Below are 17447 nucleotides of genomic sequence, written 5' to 3' on the forward strand. Positions count from 1 at the left end.
TCCTACCTCTGGATGGAGCTCTCATCTACTCCAATTCCAGAATGCTGGGACTACGGCTGCTTAAGGACCAACAGACTTCATTTTACACTATCTGTTGTTACCCAGATGAGGACGGGTTCCCTTCTGAGTCTGGGTCCTCTCAAGGTTTCTTCCTCTTAACATCTTAGGGAGTTTTTCCTCACCACTGGGATAAATTTGCACATTTAAAATCTGTATACTGTGTTTATATGTTTCTGTAAAGCTGCTTTGAGACAATGACCATTGTAAAAAGCGCTGTACAAATAAAATTTAATTGAATTGTCCTCCCTTGAGATGCTTTGATAGCTCTGACAGATCTGTATTTACAATCATGAAGGCGACTCTTGATCGTAGACTTTGACAACGATACGCCTACGTCCTCCAGAGTATTCTTGACCTGGCTAGAGGAGAGAAAGAGTTCTGCGATCATTCACTTTAGTTTTTTCTAAAGATTGTTGATTTGGCCGCTCCTAAAGTTTCTGCTCGCTCTCTCTCTCTCTCTCTCTGATGGGTTTGTTTTGTTTTTTTCAGCCTAATGATGGCCTCATTCACTTGCATTGACACCTCTTTGGACTGCATATTGAGAGTTCAGCTACCTAATGCAAACTCAATGCTTTGAATCAACTCCAGACCTTTTATCTCATTCATTTGTCATGAAAATGGAGGGACGCTGCAAAAAAAAAAAAAAGTCTGTAATTCCTAAACAGGTAATGCAGTATTTTTGTTAAACCCTTTGAATTAAAGCTGAAAGTCAATACTTCAGTCACATCTTGATTGCTTCATTTCAAATCCACCGTGGAGGTGTACAGAGGCAACATAACGAAAACTGTTTCACTGTCCAAATACTTATGGACCTGGCTGTACTTATTTAGCTTTTAACCCATCTATCTGCTTAATAAATTATTTACTTGTTTGTTTATACATTTACTTACATACCCATCTATTTATTTACTTAATTTTTTTTACTTACTAAATGATTTATTCATTTACTTACTCATTTAAATACTTATTTACCTACTAAAATAATAAATTGTATAGTAAAATGTGTTTGTGTATGACCTCTAGAAGCTCTACAGTGAGGGTTTGGTGTGTATATTTACCTTTTGCTCATCAACGGATTTATTTATTTAATTTTTTTTAGAGGAATAAAGTCCAACTCAAACGTCCACAAGCTAAGAAACGAATTCAGTAAATTAATCAGTAAACTTTATGGTCTGAGAAGACGCGTCTTATCTTGGCTTCTGTTCATCTCAGTGTTAAACCTCCTGACCTTTTCTCAGAGAAGAGCCTGACCTTGAGCGCCAGGCCATAATCAAACGTCCCGTACGTCACAGTCTTACAGCAGCGTACGAGTTGTAGTGTAGCTCTGGATCACAGAGTCCGGCGTAGAGGCTGAAGGAGCTGTGAGAGAACTCCACCATGCTGAAGAAGGTGCTGCTGTTCGCTCTGGGTGGAGCGGCTGTCTTCACTGTAGGGATCCTGATCGGGCATTTTGGGATCAAGAAGAACACCTCGGCTCCGTTGCCTGAGTGGGTGCGTGAGGTGGCTCAGGACGTGGACGAGAACCTCATAGAGAAGTTCATCGCTCAGGTGGACACCACGCAGATTCGGGAAAACCTCCAGTAAGTCGTGACTCAAACAAGCGGGTGGACAAAAGTATCACGTATATTTAAACTACATACACACATCACATTAAATAACATTATTTTTCTTCTCTGTTGTGTATTTAATACATTTACAAATTGTTGCTTATGTTTTTCTTCTTTGTTTTGAAGTTGGCGTAAGTATATATTTATTAAATACACCACAGATCATTTGAATATAACAGAATTCTCATTACATACTTTTCTCAGCTTCTAAACTCCACAGAAATGAAGATCAGTGCAAGGGACAAAACTGTAACAGACTTCTTGTGTCACGAAATGTAATAAGCAGGTGGAAATGAGGTTGAGTTTAAGGTTGTGGTGGTGTGTGTGTGTGTGTATGTGTGTGTGTGTGTTATTGGACAGGTGAGACTGACCTGGTCTCTTTTCCTCCTCCAGGGTGCTGACCCGTGTCCCCCACATGGCCACCACGGCCGGGGACGAGGCCACGGTGGAATACATGCTGAAGCGATGGCAGGACAAAGACACGGGGCTGGACGCCGCATGGAGGGAGGATTACAGAGTTTATCTGTCCTTCCCAGACAAAGACAAGCCGAATAACGTCACTGTGGGTGAGTCCCGTTGATGAGGAGGAGAGATGGTGATCTTTAAATCCTGCTCTTGGGTCCTGTAATGATGTAGGGAATAAAACGGTCAGTGTGATGCTGAAAATACTCCGCGACAGGGTGGTGTGATGAAGTGACGAAGAGTTATTCTTACTACACTGAAGCGGATTATTTTCCTATAACAGCACGTCCCAAAGCGTTTTACTTTCATCCATTTAAAGCTACATTTAACGTCGTAGAACACCTGCAAAACGAGTCGGTTCCTGTTGTCGCTTACGTTATAGCAGCTAGAAACAGATGTTCACCAGCCTTTCTTTTTGTCTCGCTCGAAGTTAATAAGACCAAAAATTTTTAAAAAGAGCTTCTGTTACAGAACATTGCAGCTTGAAAATCATAAAAAAAATATCATATAAATCTATAAATCATATAAAGATGGAATGTTGCAACACAAATCATGTGGAGTAAAATATAAAATATAAAGTATGTACGCTGAGCTAATAATTAAAGGATATTGACGGACATGCGGTTGAGAAATCTTACACAACGAAACACTTACATCACTTTGACATCAATTTACATAAGCGACTATAACACCACTATCGGTTTATTACAATTGTATCAGTTTATAAAAAGTTCATAAACACGATAACAGCAATCTTGTAACCATGACAATAAGAGTTTAGTGCACTCTTATGGGGGGCGGGAGCAAAGCTGATGGAGACTGTAAATCCTCAGAAATGGAGCTAATGGGTGCTTTCACAGTCCTTTAAGTTCTAGCTATTAAATGAGTAACTCCAAAAGTACAGTTAGTTAGTTAAGGTTTTGAAGATGGAACGTAGCTGGATATTTTTACTCAATCGCACTGAAATGCCAGACAGGCTGCAGATATACAGGTGCATCTCAAAAAATGTGAATATCGTGGAAAAGTTCGTTTTTTCCCCATAATTTAATTCAAACAGTGGAACTTTCATATATTCTAGATGCATTACACATAAAGTGAAATATTTCAAGCCTTTTTTGTTTTAATCTCGATGATTACGGCTTACAGCTCACGGAAATCAAACATCCAGCATCTCAAAATATTAGAATAGAGAATTTATAATACAGAAATGTCGACCTTCTGAAAAGTATGTTCTTTTACTTGGTCAGGCCTCCTGATTAAACCGTAATCAAGATGAAAACGTAAAAAGGCTTGAAATATTTCACTTTGTGTGTACTGAATCTAGAATATATGAAAGTTCCACTTTTTGAATTAAATTATTGGAAAAATGCTTTTCCACGATATTCACATTTTTTGAGATGCACCTATGAGGAGGAAAGTGTGCTGTAGAAACACCAAAGAACTGCGTAATTATTGTGATGTAAAAATTGTGTAAAAGTCACATGACCAAGTTAGTTCCTGTTATCACTTGCCGGCTATAAAGAGTTGTTCTTTATTCTTTATATTTTTCCCCTCGTTCTGAAGAACGTTAAGAACCCAATGACACTTCCCCTCCAAGCCCAGGTTCGGTTCCGGAAGAATAAAATAAAAAACATAAATGTCAATCAACTATAAATTACCAGGTGCGTGTGGACAGCACAGATGATTTGCATCACTTAGTGCTGTCTCTAATAAAGTGTTGCAAAAAGACGTTGGTACGCTTCTATAATTAATGGCATTAATATTAAACGACCAGGTTTCACAAAAGTTACGTTTAATGTGTGTGTGGAACTAAAAGTACAAAAGTAAAAGTAGCTATTTGCAAAAACAATTTTTTTCCCCCCGAAATGACGAATTTTTTTATGAAAACCCAATTTCTTGACATTCCATTAAACGTTTTTAAATAACTGGGTCGGCTGAATCGACTACGCAGTGACTGTTTCTGGAAATTTCAGTAAGAGGTTCTGAAGTCGTGGCCTCCGTACGAGAAAAAGAGAAGGCGTATTATCCGGAGCAGAACGATCCGGACGTGGTGCAGCCGTACGCCGCTTTTGGACCTGCAGGACATGCCAAGGTGCCTCTCTTAATCCTTTCCAACCCATGTGTGTGAGTGAATGAATGTACGTTACTCTTTCAGCAGCGTCATGCTGTGGGGAAAAAAAGAAAGTTAGCGGAAATGTTGCCTGGAACGTCAGTATGATGCAGTTGTTTAAAACTGGGCGGTAACTTGTATTTCAATTTATCGTGCAAACAAATAAAAAGGAAGCAAAGATAATAAAAGATAACAGAATTCATTTTCATTTAAAGAAGAAGAGGAATAAAACTGGGTCACGCAGTTAAAGGAAAATAATCAACGACTGGATGGTGTGACGAAGCAGAGTTGATTATTTTTCTATAACTGCATGCACTATAGTGTTTTGTTTGTCTCCTTCCACAGCAATTTGCAAAAGATTACAATATTTATTTAATAAACAAATGATACATTGTACTTTTTATCCATTTATAGTTACATTAAAACGTTGTGCAACATCCATGAAACAATTTAGATCCAGTTATCACTGACGTTATAGCAGCTATAAAGACAAGTTGTTAGACGTTAGCTGAGCTCTCGGTTAAAACTGAACTTTCTGAGAGTCCAAATGTCACTCGCAGTTGTGACCAGTGGGATTTAAAGGGTTAAATACTTGTTTTTCAACCTCTTTCTTGGAACACGACACACAATGTTTGAGGAAACACACTGAAAGAATCACTAACCTCTTGCTCTTTTCATAAGCAGTCATAAAGTGACTCACTTCAGATTTATATCTTATCTCTACCGAGTCATCTCTCTAAACGATCCACTTCCCACTCCCATCCTTTATAAGTCAGGTCACTGAATAACAGCCAGCAGGGTGATAACGGCGTTTAATAGACCTCCGACTCGGTAATGAGCGATTTATCTGCTGACCTTTGAGGCTATCAGGGCCGTCACACTCTGCTGCTCAAATCTGTCGGGGAAACTCGGCAGCTGCTACACGGTCAACCTTAGTGGGATATTAACACGTCCGTCCGTGACATTTAATCAAAACACACATCTTTATATGTTGTACAGGGAAAACTTGTGTACGCCAACCAGGGGAAAGTGAGTGACTACGTGTATTTAAACAATACCCTGGGCAGCTTAAATGGAACAATCGCCATCGTCAGATATGGAGGAGCAGGAAGAGCTGATAAAGTAAGCGCACCACAAAACCTCACCACACACAACAGTCACAAGTCACCAGCAAACAAACTTCCTGTCATGAGAGATCCATCTTCCTGGCTTTTTCCAAGATACTATATTAGTTTTTAGAGTAAAACTTTGAATATACACACTAAATATTCAAAGGATGTACTAAAGAAAAGTACAAAAAGGCTACCATATTCCTCCCCAATTTTGTCACCTGCCACGTTTCCCCCCCAACAAAACCCCAGCCCCCCTCCTTCAGCTAGCTCTCCTCCATCAAACATCAGCTACCAATCAAGGAGGATCCTCCGTGGCATAGGAAGCCAACTACTACATCTTGAACTGCTGCTCCATGGGGCAACGTAACACACTCAGCGGAAAGTGCTATCTACCGTCTTCTGCATATATGAGCTTGCAAAATCCCACAATTGGCTAGTGTTCATATGTGACAGTGTGGCCTTCCCACCATGGCCAATTTTGCTCCTCTGGCCCCTGATGGCTGCATCAGAATGAAAAACCAAAAAGGATGTACGCTTTTTGGTTGCCCCACAAACAATGGCTACCTTTTATGATGTGAATGTTGGCCTCTTAAAATTTTCTCTTTTATCTCCTGACATTCACTCTGATGAAGTTATACATCAAGTTCTAACGGAGAATCATCACACATTAAGGACAAAAGATTAAAAATAAAATAAAACAGTAGAGGAAAGCAGCACTGTCCTTGGCATTATCTACAGCATGAGGAAGTTTAGGTTTCTGTGACTAGATTTGTCTTTCATCCTGTTCAGGGCTTCAACGCGGCCCCTTTTGGAGTCGTCGGGGTGCTCGTCTACACAGATCCCTACGACATCAACGACGGGAAGATGTCGGATGAAAGTGAAACATACCCCCACTCGTGGTACCTCCCGCCATCCGGCGTCGAGAGAGGAAGTTACTCGACTAGCTTTGGAGATCAGCTGACACCGTACCTGGCTGCCAAAAGTAACCACGAGTGATGTACTTAATATATAATATATATTGTAGTACATGAAACCATTTGTTCATGAAAACAATTTCCAATACCAGATGGCACATACCGAATCGAAGAGAAGGACATCACTGGGGTTTCGCCCATTCCCATCCAGCCAATAGGGTTTGAAGATGCTATGAATTTAATATGGTGAGTTGAGAGCCGAGTTTTCCCCCACAATGTGTCTCTTGCAATGATTTCAGTTATAACCAGAGAGAACCTACTGATTTCTCAATTCACTGATGAACGTTTGTGATGACTGTGACAGCGAGCTTGGTGGATCTGAGGCTCCTGAAACCTGGCAGGGCTCGTTCCCCTGCAAGTACAACTTTGGTGGACCGGGATTCAAAGACACTTCTCGTTTTAAAGACTGGTAGGTTCTTACTGGCTCTCCATTTTCACTCGACAGGAACACTGAGGAAACCTTACAAGTCCCGGCGTAAAGCTGTTACAAAAACGTATTAGAACGAGCTCATTAATATAAACCTGTGATTTGTAGCTGCACCAACACCTTCTGACCAATCAAAATCCAGCAGAACCCTGGTTCCCACATGAACCTTCACTTCTTCTCAACAGGGGTTTGTTTAAGATTGTGTCGAGTCATCCAGGTTGTTTTGGCAAAGCGAACTCTTAAATGTTTGAGAAAGTGTTAAGTCATGGCCGCAGATTTTCTTCTTGACGTAACCATAACCTTCACTTCACACTCCTTATCTGAACAATAAGCTCTGAGACAGCCAGCCGTGTAAGAGATAAAGCCCAATCAAGAGTCCTGATCTCAGACACTAATGGAGGTGAAGCAGATATCGGGACAATTTTATGGATGTTATTTTGATTAAATAACTATTTATCAGTGTATACAAGAGAAAAAAATGAACCCAAAACAAAACGCTGGATGTTTTGCTTACTCATAACTGAATGATATGAAATAGCAAATTCGTTCCTTCTGTAAGCTCTTCTCAAGCTTTTTGTTCTCTAAACTGATTAAAACTTATATTACAATCCATCTCCTTGGTTGCTGTACTGTAGATAGCTCCAGTACCATTGGTATTCTCAAATGACAACCTACATTTATTCTTTTAATCAAAATATTCACATGTAAGCAACAAAAATACTGCTATTGAGAGATATTATGCAGAAAATGGTAAGCACTGGTAGGTCAAGTTATTATTCATGACAAGCTGAGAGTTGGGGTGGGGTTCTGTTTTGTTCTTATTATTCCTTATTATTATTTTGCTAAAATACTATACGACTGCCTAATGAGAACTTCTCAAGACCGTTTCAAAAACAACTATGTAGAGGGGGGTGGGCCAGTGTAGACTTTAGGTCCGACCACTAGGAAGTGATGTTCAGAAGATCTGCAGATGTTCAGAAGCAGAGTTGGACCCAGGCTTTGTTTCTGATTTTGTTCACCAGTGATGTGCAGCTGGACGTGTACAACAAGGCAGAATTAAGAGACTCTGCAAACGTGATGGGAGTGATCTGGGGCAGTGTAGAGCCAGGTAAGCTCAGAAACTGTACAACCTGTACATTCAACATGTCTCGGTCTATTAAACGGTGTCTATTAAACTCTATTATTTAAATAAAAAATAGCTTAATAGAGACATTTATAGATTTTATTTTATTCTGGAAACCTTTTATGGTGATTTTTTTTAATGTTTCTTTGATTTTACATCTAAGGGTTCATTCAAAAAATCGTGAAAAGAAAACGATCATGTTCATTCATCTTTTTTCCCACTAACCTCTTTCTGTGTGCGTGTTCAGACAGGTACGTGATCTATGGGAACCACAGAGACAGCTGGGTACACGGTGCTGTTGACCCCAGCAGCGGGACAGCAGTCATGCTGGAGATCACCAGAATCCTGGGCCAGCTGGTCAAGACAGGTGAATTCACGCAAATTAAAAACAAAAAACTATAATGTTATATGGGATGTTCAAAATATCAAAACAGTTCAAAGCCTGATGATGTCCCTGGCTGGGAGTCCTGGAGATTGTAATTGGGTGTGCTCTCTGGGTGGGAGGGGCATACGCGCTCTTCCCTGTCAATCAGAGTGACACTAACCAATCGCAGGCATGTTTGAGCTCATGTATGAGGAAGATGGCAGATAGCACTTTCCTCAGAGTGATATAGCACGAGCAGCAGTTCACATAATCTTCGAGAAAATGAATAGGTTAATAATGAAAAATCAGGTACAGGTACAGTTGTGTTCACACCTGAGAAGTCAATCTCAGACGTTCTCTTGGTTTCTGAAAGGACAATGGCGGCCTCGGCGGACGGTGATCTTTGGCAGCTGGGGAGCAGAGGAATTCGGTCTGATCGGATCTGCTGAATATGCTGAGGTAAGAGTAAAGAAGTAAAGAAGTGCTGTGACACATAAAGAGAATGCTTTAGGGTGCTAGAGCGAGTGTAATCATTTTTATTTAATTAGCTGAATGTTGTTTTTATCATTTCATCAAGTATGAAATGCTTCTTGGTTCGGACAAGTTCAAAGTGTTTATAAAAAATAAAAAAAAGTAGTAAGATAAGAAGACCTCCAAAGGTCTCCAAGCACATTTCTGAAGTTCTCACAAACCAGGCATACAAAGGATGGATTTCACCAGACCTGCTTCACCGCTGTGCTCAGCAAAAAAAAAAATCATCTTCCAAGAAGATAGTAGTGCTTCAGATGATTCACACTTAACCTGATATTGTGGTTCAACTTTGACTGAAATTGAAAATTCTGGGTTTTTCCCCACCAATAAAAAGCCTGACCCTTCCATTCTGTTTTCCGTTTTTATCAGGAGTACATAAGCAAGCTGAGCCAGAGAACAGTGGCCTACATCAACGTGGACATCTCTGTGTTTGGTAACATTTCACTATTCTGTTCATCAGCTCATGACGGTGATGGTTACAGATGTGTCACTGATCAATACTTGGAGTTAATTTGATGGTTTATCAAGAGGGTCTAAAATGTCACAATCAAAATTTGCAAGCTGGAATGAATTTCGAAGTCAGCCACAAAAATCTTACAGAAAGTAGCACAGAGCATCATGAGAGAGCGGTGAGTAATATGAAGTGGTGTAAACAGTGTGTCCTGGTCCTCTAACACAGCGAATGCCACACTGAGAGCCTCGGCCAGCCCCGTAGCACAGCACGTCATCTTCGCTGCCTCCAAACAGGTGAGCCACAGGGGCCCAAGCATCTCCTCAACACGTTTTATATCACATCTCTGATGGACATGTGAAATGTCCGAAACGTTCAATGTGTTACATTATTAACAGGTGTGGGGGCAGTGGTGGCTAGACGGTTAAGGCTCTGGGTTACTGATCGGAAGGTCAGGGGTTCAAACCTCAGCACTGCCATGCTGCCACTGTTGGGCCCTTGAGCAAGGCCCTTAACCCTCTCTGCTCCAGGGGCGCTCTGACCCCAACCTCCTAACATGCTGGGATATGCGAAGAAAAAAGAATTTCACTGTTCTGTAATATATATGTGACCAATAAAGACTTCATCATCATCATTGTCAGGTGAAGATACCTGGATCAGACACTGTATCCGTCTACGATAACTGGATGCAACATTCCAACCGGTCGAGTCCCACGTACGGACTCATCCCCAAGTATGTCTTTCCATTCATATCCCTCAGTATAACTTAAAAAGATTTATTTACGTTAGGTTTCCAGTACATAGACTTTTATTGTGTTGTTTGGGCAGTATGGGATACCTGACAGGAGCAGGAAGTGACTATGCTGCCTTTATACATTACCTGGGAATATCCTCCATGGACATCTCCTACACTTATGACCGGGTCAGTCAGACACCTCTTTCTCTCTAACTTCTTTAACAAAAATGAATTAAGCCTGGACTTTACTCTGTTAATGATGAAGTTTCTCAAGATCCTTTGGGTCAGCGTGGATCAGTTCTTGGGACTGCACTTGGGTGTAACTACGTACAAGTGCGAACAGTAGCTTTGTAAAAGTCCAGTGTTTGCAGAGCTTCAGAATGTTTCAACGAATTATATTTTCCACAGGTGGGCGTTTATATAAAAATAAACTTCAAGAATAAAGCGGTTTGTGTTTTTGGTTCCAGAGCAAAACCAGAGCACGTATCTACCCTGCATACCACACTGCGTACGACACATTCGACTACGTGGACAAATTCATTGACCCAGGTGTGCTAGTGACCATTTCATCAATTTTCATCATCTTTTCCCCACCCTCACCTGGTGACACTTTTATATCTCTCTTGATCAAGGCTTCACCAGTCACCAGACGGTCGCGAGGACAGCGGGGAACGTCCTGTTGCGACTAGCCGACAGCATTTTACTGCCCTTTAAAAGTAGCGACTATGCCGAGACTCTCGAGCAGTATCTTAGCGTAGCCGTGGAGAACTTTGACGCAGAACTGACGGCTAATGGCATCTCCATGGGTACAGGGTTCAGTCATATAATCGCATCACCTTATAATGTCAACTGTGCACTCAAACATATAAACGGTCTTTTATTTTTCCTCTCACGCTAGAACCTTTAAAAGAAGCGGTGAAATCATTCCGGAGTGCAGCCCGGAGTCTGGAGGAGACCATCAGCAGTTCGGATGTCGTGAGCAACTCGTAAGTCAGAACGATTCGTGCTGGAGATCTAAAGCCTTGTGTAAACGTTATGGCTGCAGATAAAGACAAAAACAAGCCGTTGTTGTTGTTTGCCAGGCCGCTGAAAGCTCGCAGAATCAATGACCAGCTCATGCTGTTGGATCGAGCGTTCCTGAACCCGCTTGCCTTCCCCGACAAATATGGATTCAGGTATTGTTTTAGGACGTTATGTTGACAATTAGGAAAATATTCAACACCACCATGCAGTGATGAAGCAAAGTTACAGCTTTCACCCAAAGTTACAGCTTTACGCTGACGCTGGAGACTCCTTCCGTAAAATGTTACACAGAAACGATAACATAACAAGTGCATTAAATATAAACCTGAACTACTGTCAGAGCTGCTGATATAGAAGACTAATCAACACCTTCTGACCAATCAGAATCCAGAATTCAGCACAGTACTTACAGTATTTAGTAATGACATTTATTTAACATAATAATGAAGAATAATTTCTAATCATATCATATTTTTAGTCATGGTTTGTTCTAGAAAGCTCAAAGTGTTGATTCACTACTCATTTATCGCAACCATGATGAGCTCCTTGATCTAAAAACACTTCTTTCAACACACAAAGGACTTAAACAAACCCATAAACACCTCTAAAAACACCAAAATGTGCAGATGTGTACTTATGGTGAAACCGAACACCTGGGAAACCCCACACTGTGCAGATGTGTACCTATGGTGAAACCGAACACCTGGGAAACCCCACACTGTGCAGATGTGTACCTATGGTGAAACCGAACACCTGGGAAACCCCACACTGTGCAGAACTCGACACCTCTGGGCTGTGGTGATGCGAGATAAATGTAAACACTCGTGGTGTCTCCTGCAGGCACGTGATCTGGGCGTCCCGCTCCTCCGGTCTGGCCACGTTTCCAGGTCTGGGAGACGCCGTGGTGGAAGCGAGGATGAGCGGCCTGAAGGAGGACTGGGCTCAAGCACACAAGCACCTGTCCATCGTCGCACAGGCCATCTCCGGCGCGGCACACACTCTCGCTGAAGCACACGCTGCCCTGTAACACACGGCTTCATCAAAGCAGCACACACAAGATGTTTTCTTTTGTTGTTGTACATAAATCTTTTGTATACAGTCCTAATTGTATAAAAGAAATCATTTAATAACTAGCAACGGGAATAAATAATAAAAGAAACTCATACATAAACAGGTGATGAAATCTTTCCAGGCATGATTTATTGAAAACACACCAAAAGTGATACCCCTACAAATCTCCGCTGGATTTCTAACAAGTGCGGCGTTTCCTGTCGGTGGGGGGATTAGTAAATTGAATGGAATATATTCTGGAGCATCGTGGCATTGAGCACTACGAAAGCATGAACGGCGTTCTCCTCTACATCACTGAGTCCATTTAGTTTGTCTATAGAGTACAATGTAAAAAACGAGGCAAAAAAACCCAAACAAACAAACCCACCACCAGTCTAGACTACACTGAGGACACGGAGTGAGAGAAAGGAGGGGGAAAACAAAGAGCTTAATAAAAAACACAGTTATTCTCGATCTAACACAGAGAAGGGTTAAGGCACATATGATAGTTACAAACACGTTTGCTACCGAGTTGTACATTTACCGTGTGTGTGTGTGTGTGTGTGTGGATTTGAGTGATATCTACAAAGGTAGGTCTCGATTCCACTTTTTTTTCCCCATCCTTTTTCTGTAAATATACAATCTTATTCACGCTCGTAAATCCACCTTCAGAATATACAATCCCCAAAGTCCTTTGGTTGTGTACTGCGGAAAAGAAAAGAAAAGAAAAGGCAGTATGAATAGGGGGGGGGGGGGGTTTGGTGGTGGTGGTGGTGGGTTTGGTGGTGGTGGTGGGGGGGGGGGGGGTTACGGAGTATAGGTCATCATTCCAAAAGAAAAAAAAAAGGTTTTCTATAAAACTTTTTTTTTTTGAAGAAAAGCATTTTCATAAAGTGCTTAGGAGCTGATGGTATAGACCGGACCCTTCACCACGTCCTGGCAGGTGTTCCGGAATAATCGAAATGGAGAAAAACCCACTCGTCCCACCTGTGAGTGATCCATCATTCTGTATTCCCTCTACAGCTGTGGAAATGTCGGACATTTACATCACATTTACTGTACATTGAGTGAGGCAGAATCCAATCCAGTCCAACCACAGAGCTGAGATTCGGGGCTCAGGGTCAGCTGAACCGTAACCGCTGAGGTCTTACACTGATTTACACCAAATAATACTTTTTTTTGTTACATTTAACCCGAATCCTTGCTTTGACGCTGTTGTCTGTTTTCTCTCCGACTACACCAACCCTCCGCAGGGTAAAAACAACCACCAGGACAACATCGTCCGAGAATACAGCCCTCCGCCACTGCCTTTTCATACACGCCTTTAATTCCTCTCTCATTTACATCATATCCTTTTACTCTTTTTGTTGTTTATAGCTTTATAAATGTACAGCTGATACAACTCTCTTCAGGAGAGAGTTGGGGTAGGAGGGTGCTGTTCCAGACAAGGTCTTGTTCCTGCAGCTACAGGAAGCCAGTGGAGGGAGATGAAAAGGGGTGTGACATGGGTTCTCTTGGGCTGGTTGAAAACGAGGCGTGCTGCTGCATTCTGAATCATTTGAAGGGGTTTGATGGAGCTGGCCAGGAGGCCCAAGTGTAGTGAGTTGCAGTAGTCCAGTTTTGAGATAACAAGAGCCTGGACTAGTATCTGTGTAGCCTGTTCAGTGAGGTAGGGTCTGATTTTCTTGATGTTGTACAGGATGAACCCACAGGACCGTGCAGTTGTTGAGATGTGGTCTGTAAAGGTCAAGCTGTCATCGAGAATCACCCCAAGGTTCCTGGCCATACTGGTTGGCTTGAGTGTAGTTGAGCCAAGCCGTACAGTGAGGTTGCGGTTGATTGAGGGACAGGCTGGGATGACGAGAAGCTCAGATTTTGCCAGGTTGAGCTAAAATGTTTAATGACTGAGCAATGCTATAGGATTCATGCAGTGATGCTTACTGCATTTATTTATTTTTTGTCAATGCCCGTTTATGGGGCCTTGCTAATTTAATAACAGCAGTGCAAAGTAATGTTATTTTGTTCGTTAGAAACCAGAGTACGACTTTGGTAAAGAATTTCGAGCATAGTTTGGCAAATCAACTGATTGAAATCTCACAAACTTTGTCCAGTTTAGGTAAAAAAAAAAAAAAAATCAAAAATCCAGTGAGTCATTTTGAAGCTAAAAGAATCGACTCATCTGTGAGCTGAATCAAATGATCTGACTCGCTGAAAAAAGACAGAACTCCAGAAATCATTATTTGACTGTGTACATTCCCTCATGTGTCGGGCTCCGATATGATTGTGTGTGTGTGTGTGTGTGTGTGTAGACACATGCCAGGACACACCAGCTGAGAGATTCTGGAGTCAGTCTTCAGCAGTCTGACCACCTGTGATTGAGGGCATTCTAGGGGTTTCCCGAGTAGCGGGGATCCCGGTTTTCTGTCAGGAAAAGCCACGGGTGCGTTCAGGGGGCGGAGTCTGGATTGCCTGGAAAACATAGCATAGGTTAGCACATACACCCCAAGAGTCTTCTCTCTCCTTCCAAGCGGAATATCGCCCCTTTATATTCTCCTCGCGCCTGCTGGATGGTAGAATTCTTCCATGCCGCGCACCATTCACAGACTGTGTGTGTTGGCAGCCCCGCCCCGCCACCACGTGCTCTCTGGCCGTCCAAAACATTGGTGGTGCTGAAGCGGTGCTGTCTCTTCAACACCACCGCGGCAGTCGCAATAGGAGCAATCTTTGTTTCTTGTGCGCCGGCTGCCGGCCCGTCACCACAGTACCCCCCCTCAGCTCTGAGCCTATTGCCGCCGCGTGTCTGGCCCACAGTGCATCCTGTCGTGAGAGGCCATCTGCATTCCCATGGTGGGTCCCCATGTACTGTAGTCCAGACCACTTTGGTGGTGCTGTCCATCCTCGCCGAGTGCCAGGGTGTTCAGGGTGCATTCCACGGTGGTCAGCAGTTCCCTGGGTGTCCCGGGGCCTTGCATTCCCACGGCCTGACATTCTGTGGGCAGCAGAGTCCTCAGGATCCAGTCTACGGCCACCCTCTCTACAACCTTTGTGGCGGTGTACAGGTCTGGTTGGAACCACCTCTTGGAGAGGCGCAGGAGGGTGTCCATCTCTCCCTGTGGCTTGGCTCCCGGCCTGTAGCTCCACTGGTGGAACTCCGCTGCCTCCTGAAGGTGGTTCCGCCCACACCATGCCAGGATCTCTCTCTTTACTTCTCCGTAGTCCCCTGAATCCTCTGGAGCGCGGGCATAATAAGCTGTGCGCACCTCTCCGGAGAGCAGCGAACTGAGGATGCGCGGCCACTCTTCGATACCCCAGCTCTCTCGGTGGGCGACCCGTTCAAAGGCTTCCAAGTAGACCTCGATGTCATCCTCTGGGGTCAAGTGTGGAAGAAGGCCCCAGGCTTCTCGGTTGGGATCAGGGCGAGGAGGGGCGGCCACAGGGGTTATTGCTTTCAGGGCCAGCAGCTCCCGGGTTGCAACCTGTAGGCTCTGGGCGAGCTGCTGCGTTATTGTTTGCTGCTGGAGGCTGGCCTCCATTAGTTGCTGCAGCATGTCATCCATTTTCTTTTCACTTTTTTTTATTATTTATTTAAATTTTTTTATAGGGCCGGGTCTGTGCTCATGCCCGCATCCTCCACCAGTGTAGGGAATCTAGCCAGCGGGGGATGGAGCACAGACACACAGGAGGCTGTTTTGGTGTCACTCGTGGAGAAAATCTTTATTCAAAAATAGTTGTGAGAGGGTGTGGGTGCGTGGGTGTCGAAGTGGGGGTGTGAGGTGAAATGCTTAGTCGCCGCAGGGTTGCCGAGGGTGTGCTAGGCATTTCCCAAGTAGCAGGGATCCCAGTTTGCCGTCAGGAAAAGCCGCATGTGCAGTCAGGTTGCAGAGTCTTTGCTCGCATCTGGATTGCCTGGAAAACACACAGCATAGGTTAGCGCATACACCCCAAGTCTTCTCTCTTCTTCTGAGCAGAATATCGCCCTTTTATATTCTCCCCTTGCCTGCTGGATGGTGGAAATCTTCCATGCCATGCACCATTCACAGGCCGTGTGTGTGTGTCGGCGCCCCACCCCCGTGCTATCCGGCCGTCCAAAACATTGGTGGTGCTGAAGCGGAGCTGTGTCTTCAGCACCACCGTGGCAGTAGCGGGAGGAGCGATATTTGTTTCTTGTTCGCTGGCTGCCGGCCCGTTGCCACAATTTGTATATATTATGCATTTTATATATACATTTTATATATATATATATATATATATATATATATATATATATATATATATATATATAAAAGGTAACTCATGACTTTTTTGTACATGATTTCTATATGCACCTCAAAACAGGGCCGGGTGACTCCACTGGATCCAACCGTAACATCACACACTCCTACAGATCTGGATTACCTGGATTAGGTGTGTCTCCAAGAGCCACCCAGCCACCTGTGAGTGGGCGGGACATATTTTCTCTCTCCTGTCAATCACAGTGACGCTGGCCAATCGTTGGTGTCTGTGAGCTGGTGTATGTGGAAGAGGGTGGAAACAAAAACCAATGTGAACAATTCACCAATCACCATCAGTCCTGAAACAAATCTGTGTGAGAGAGAGAACACGATCATATAGCTGACAGTTTTCGTCGAGTCGTGATGTTTTATAAAACCAGACCTGTTCACAGATTCAAAGGACTCTGAGGAAACCTTTCTCTTTTTTTATTTTTATAAGTGTGTGTGTACAGGAAACGGAACTGTCACTCCTCTGTAATGTTAACACTGCAGATGTGATTAAATAGATTTTTTTTGTCTACGTTTGTGGCTGGTTTGTGGCTTATTGCAGTCATGTTGACCGAGGGTTTAACTTTTATCCACTTTTTATTGAATTTTTTTAGAATCAGTAAATCAGAAGTGTTAATAAGCTTTAACACCACCGCTGTTAGTGTTTTACTCCTCTTACACCTCAGCAGTTTGCCAACAATTTATTTATATATATATATATATATACACATACATACATACATACACACACACACACACACATACATATATACATATATAGATAAATAACGACTCCTCGTACTTTTTTATCGCTTTAACGTTGTGGGTCGTGTTCAGCATGCATGTAGAGTCTGTACAAATTACTGACCGCTGATTGTGACTAAAATCCCAGATATATACTCGTGTATACTGTACATATAGCTCTAGAGAGACGTTTCTAGAAAAATCTCTGACGCTGACAGTATTTATCATGCTGTCCTTGTAAAAGAGAGAGAGAGAAAGGCTGTGAAGAAAAGTGATTACAAAAATTATTTTAATTAGTATTTCAAAAAAAGTCAGTGTATTTAGAAAGCTGTATAAAATGATCAGAATTTACAGAGTGTATTAAAAGATGTGACAGTAAATAATAGCGCAGAGCGTTTCCACGTTATTTATTTA

The 17447-nt window shown here is 42.7% G+C and overlaps 1 protein-coding gene across 1 annotated transcript; it reads left to right on the forward strand.

The window, feature by feature from the left end:
* The first annotated feature begins 410 nt into the window (after window positions 1-410).
* LOC128599083 (aminopeptidase NAALADL1-like) lies at window positions 411-12148 on the forward strand. Its single transcript, XM_053610466.1, has 19 exons — window positions 411-1640; window positions 2061-2233; window positions 4103-4221; window positions 5239-5361; window positions 6141-6333; window positions 6418-6511; window positions 6630-6734; window positions 7775-7860; window positions 8123-8242; window positions 8613-8698; window positions 9140-9203; window positions 9450-9517; window positions 9863-9954; window positions 10050-10143; window positions 10425-10506; window positions 10590-10763; window positions 10856-10943; window positions 11040-11132; window positions 11821-12148. Exons 1-19 carry the CDS (start codon window positions 1438-1440, stop codon window positions 12005-12007), a joined length of 2244 nt encoding a protein of 747 aa, XP_053466441.1. The 5' UTR covers window positions 411-1437; the 3' UTR covers window positions 12008-12148.
* The last annotated feature ends 5299 nt before the right edge of the window (window positions 12149-17447 follow it).

This window comes from Ictalurus furcatus, chromosome 22, assembly GCF_023375685.1.
Source record: "Ictalurus furcatus strain D&B chromosome 22, Billie_1.0, whole genome shotgun sequence".
NCBI lineage: Eukaryota > Metazoa > Chordata > Actinopteri > Siluriformes > Ictaluridae > Ictalurus > Ictalurus furcatus.

Bases quoted from the DNA above. Each gene is read 5' to 3' on its own strand.
- LOC128599083 (XM_053610466.1), top strand. From the start codon at position 1,438: ATGCTGAAGAAGGTGCTGCTGTTCGCTCTGGGTGGAGCGGCTGTCTTC. The intron at 10,507-10,589 runs GTGTGCTAGTGA...CTCTTGATCAAG, and splicing joins GGACAAATTCATTGACCCAG to GCTTCACCAGTCACCAGACG. The intron at 11,133-11,820 runs GTATTGTTTTAG...TGTCTCCTGCAG, and splicing joins CCCGACAAATATGGATTCAG to GCACGTGATCTGGGCGTCCC.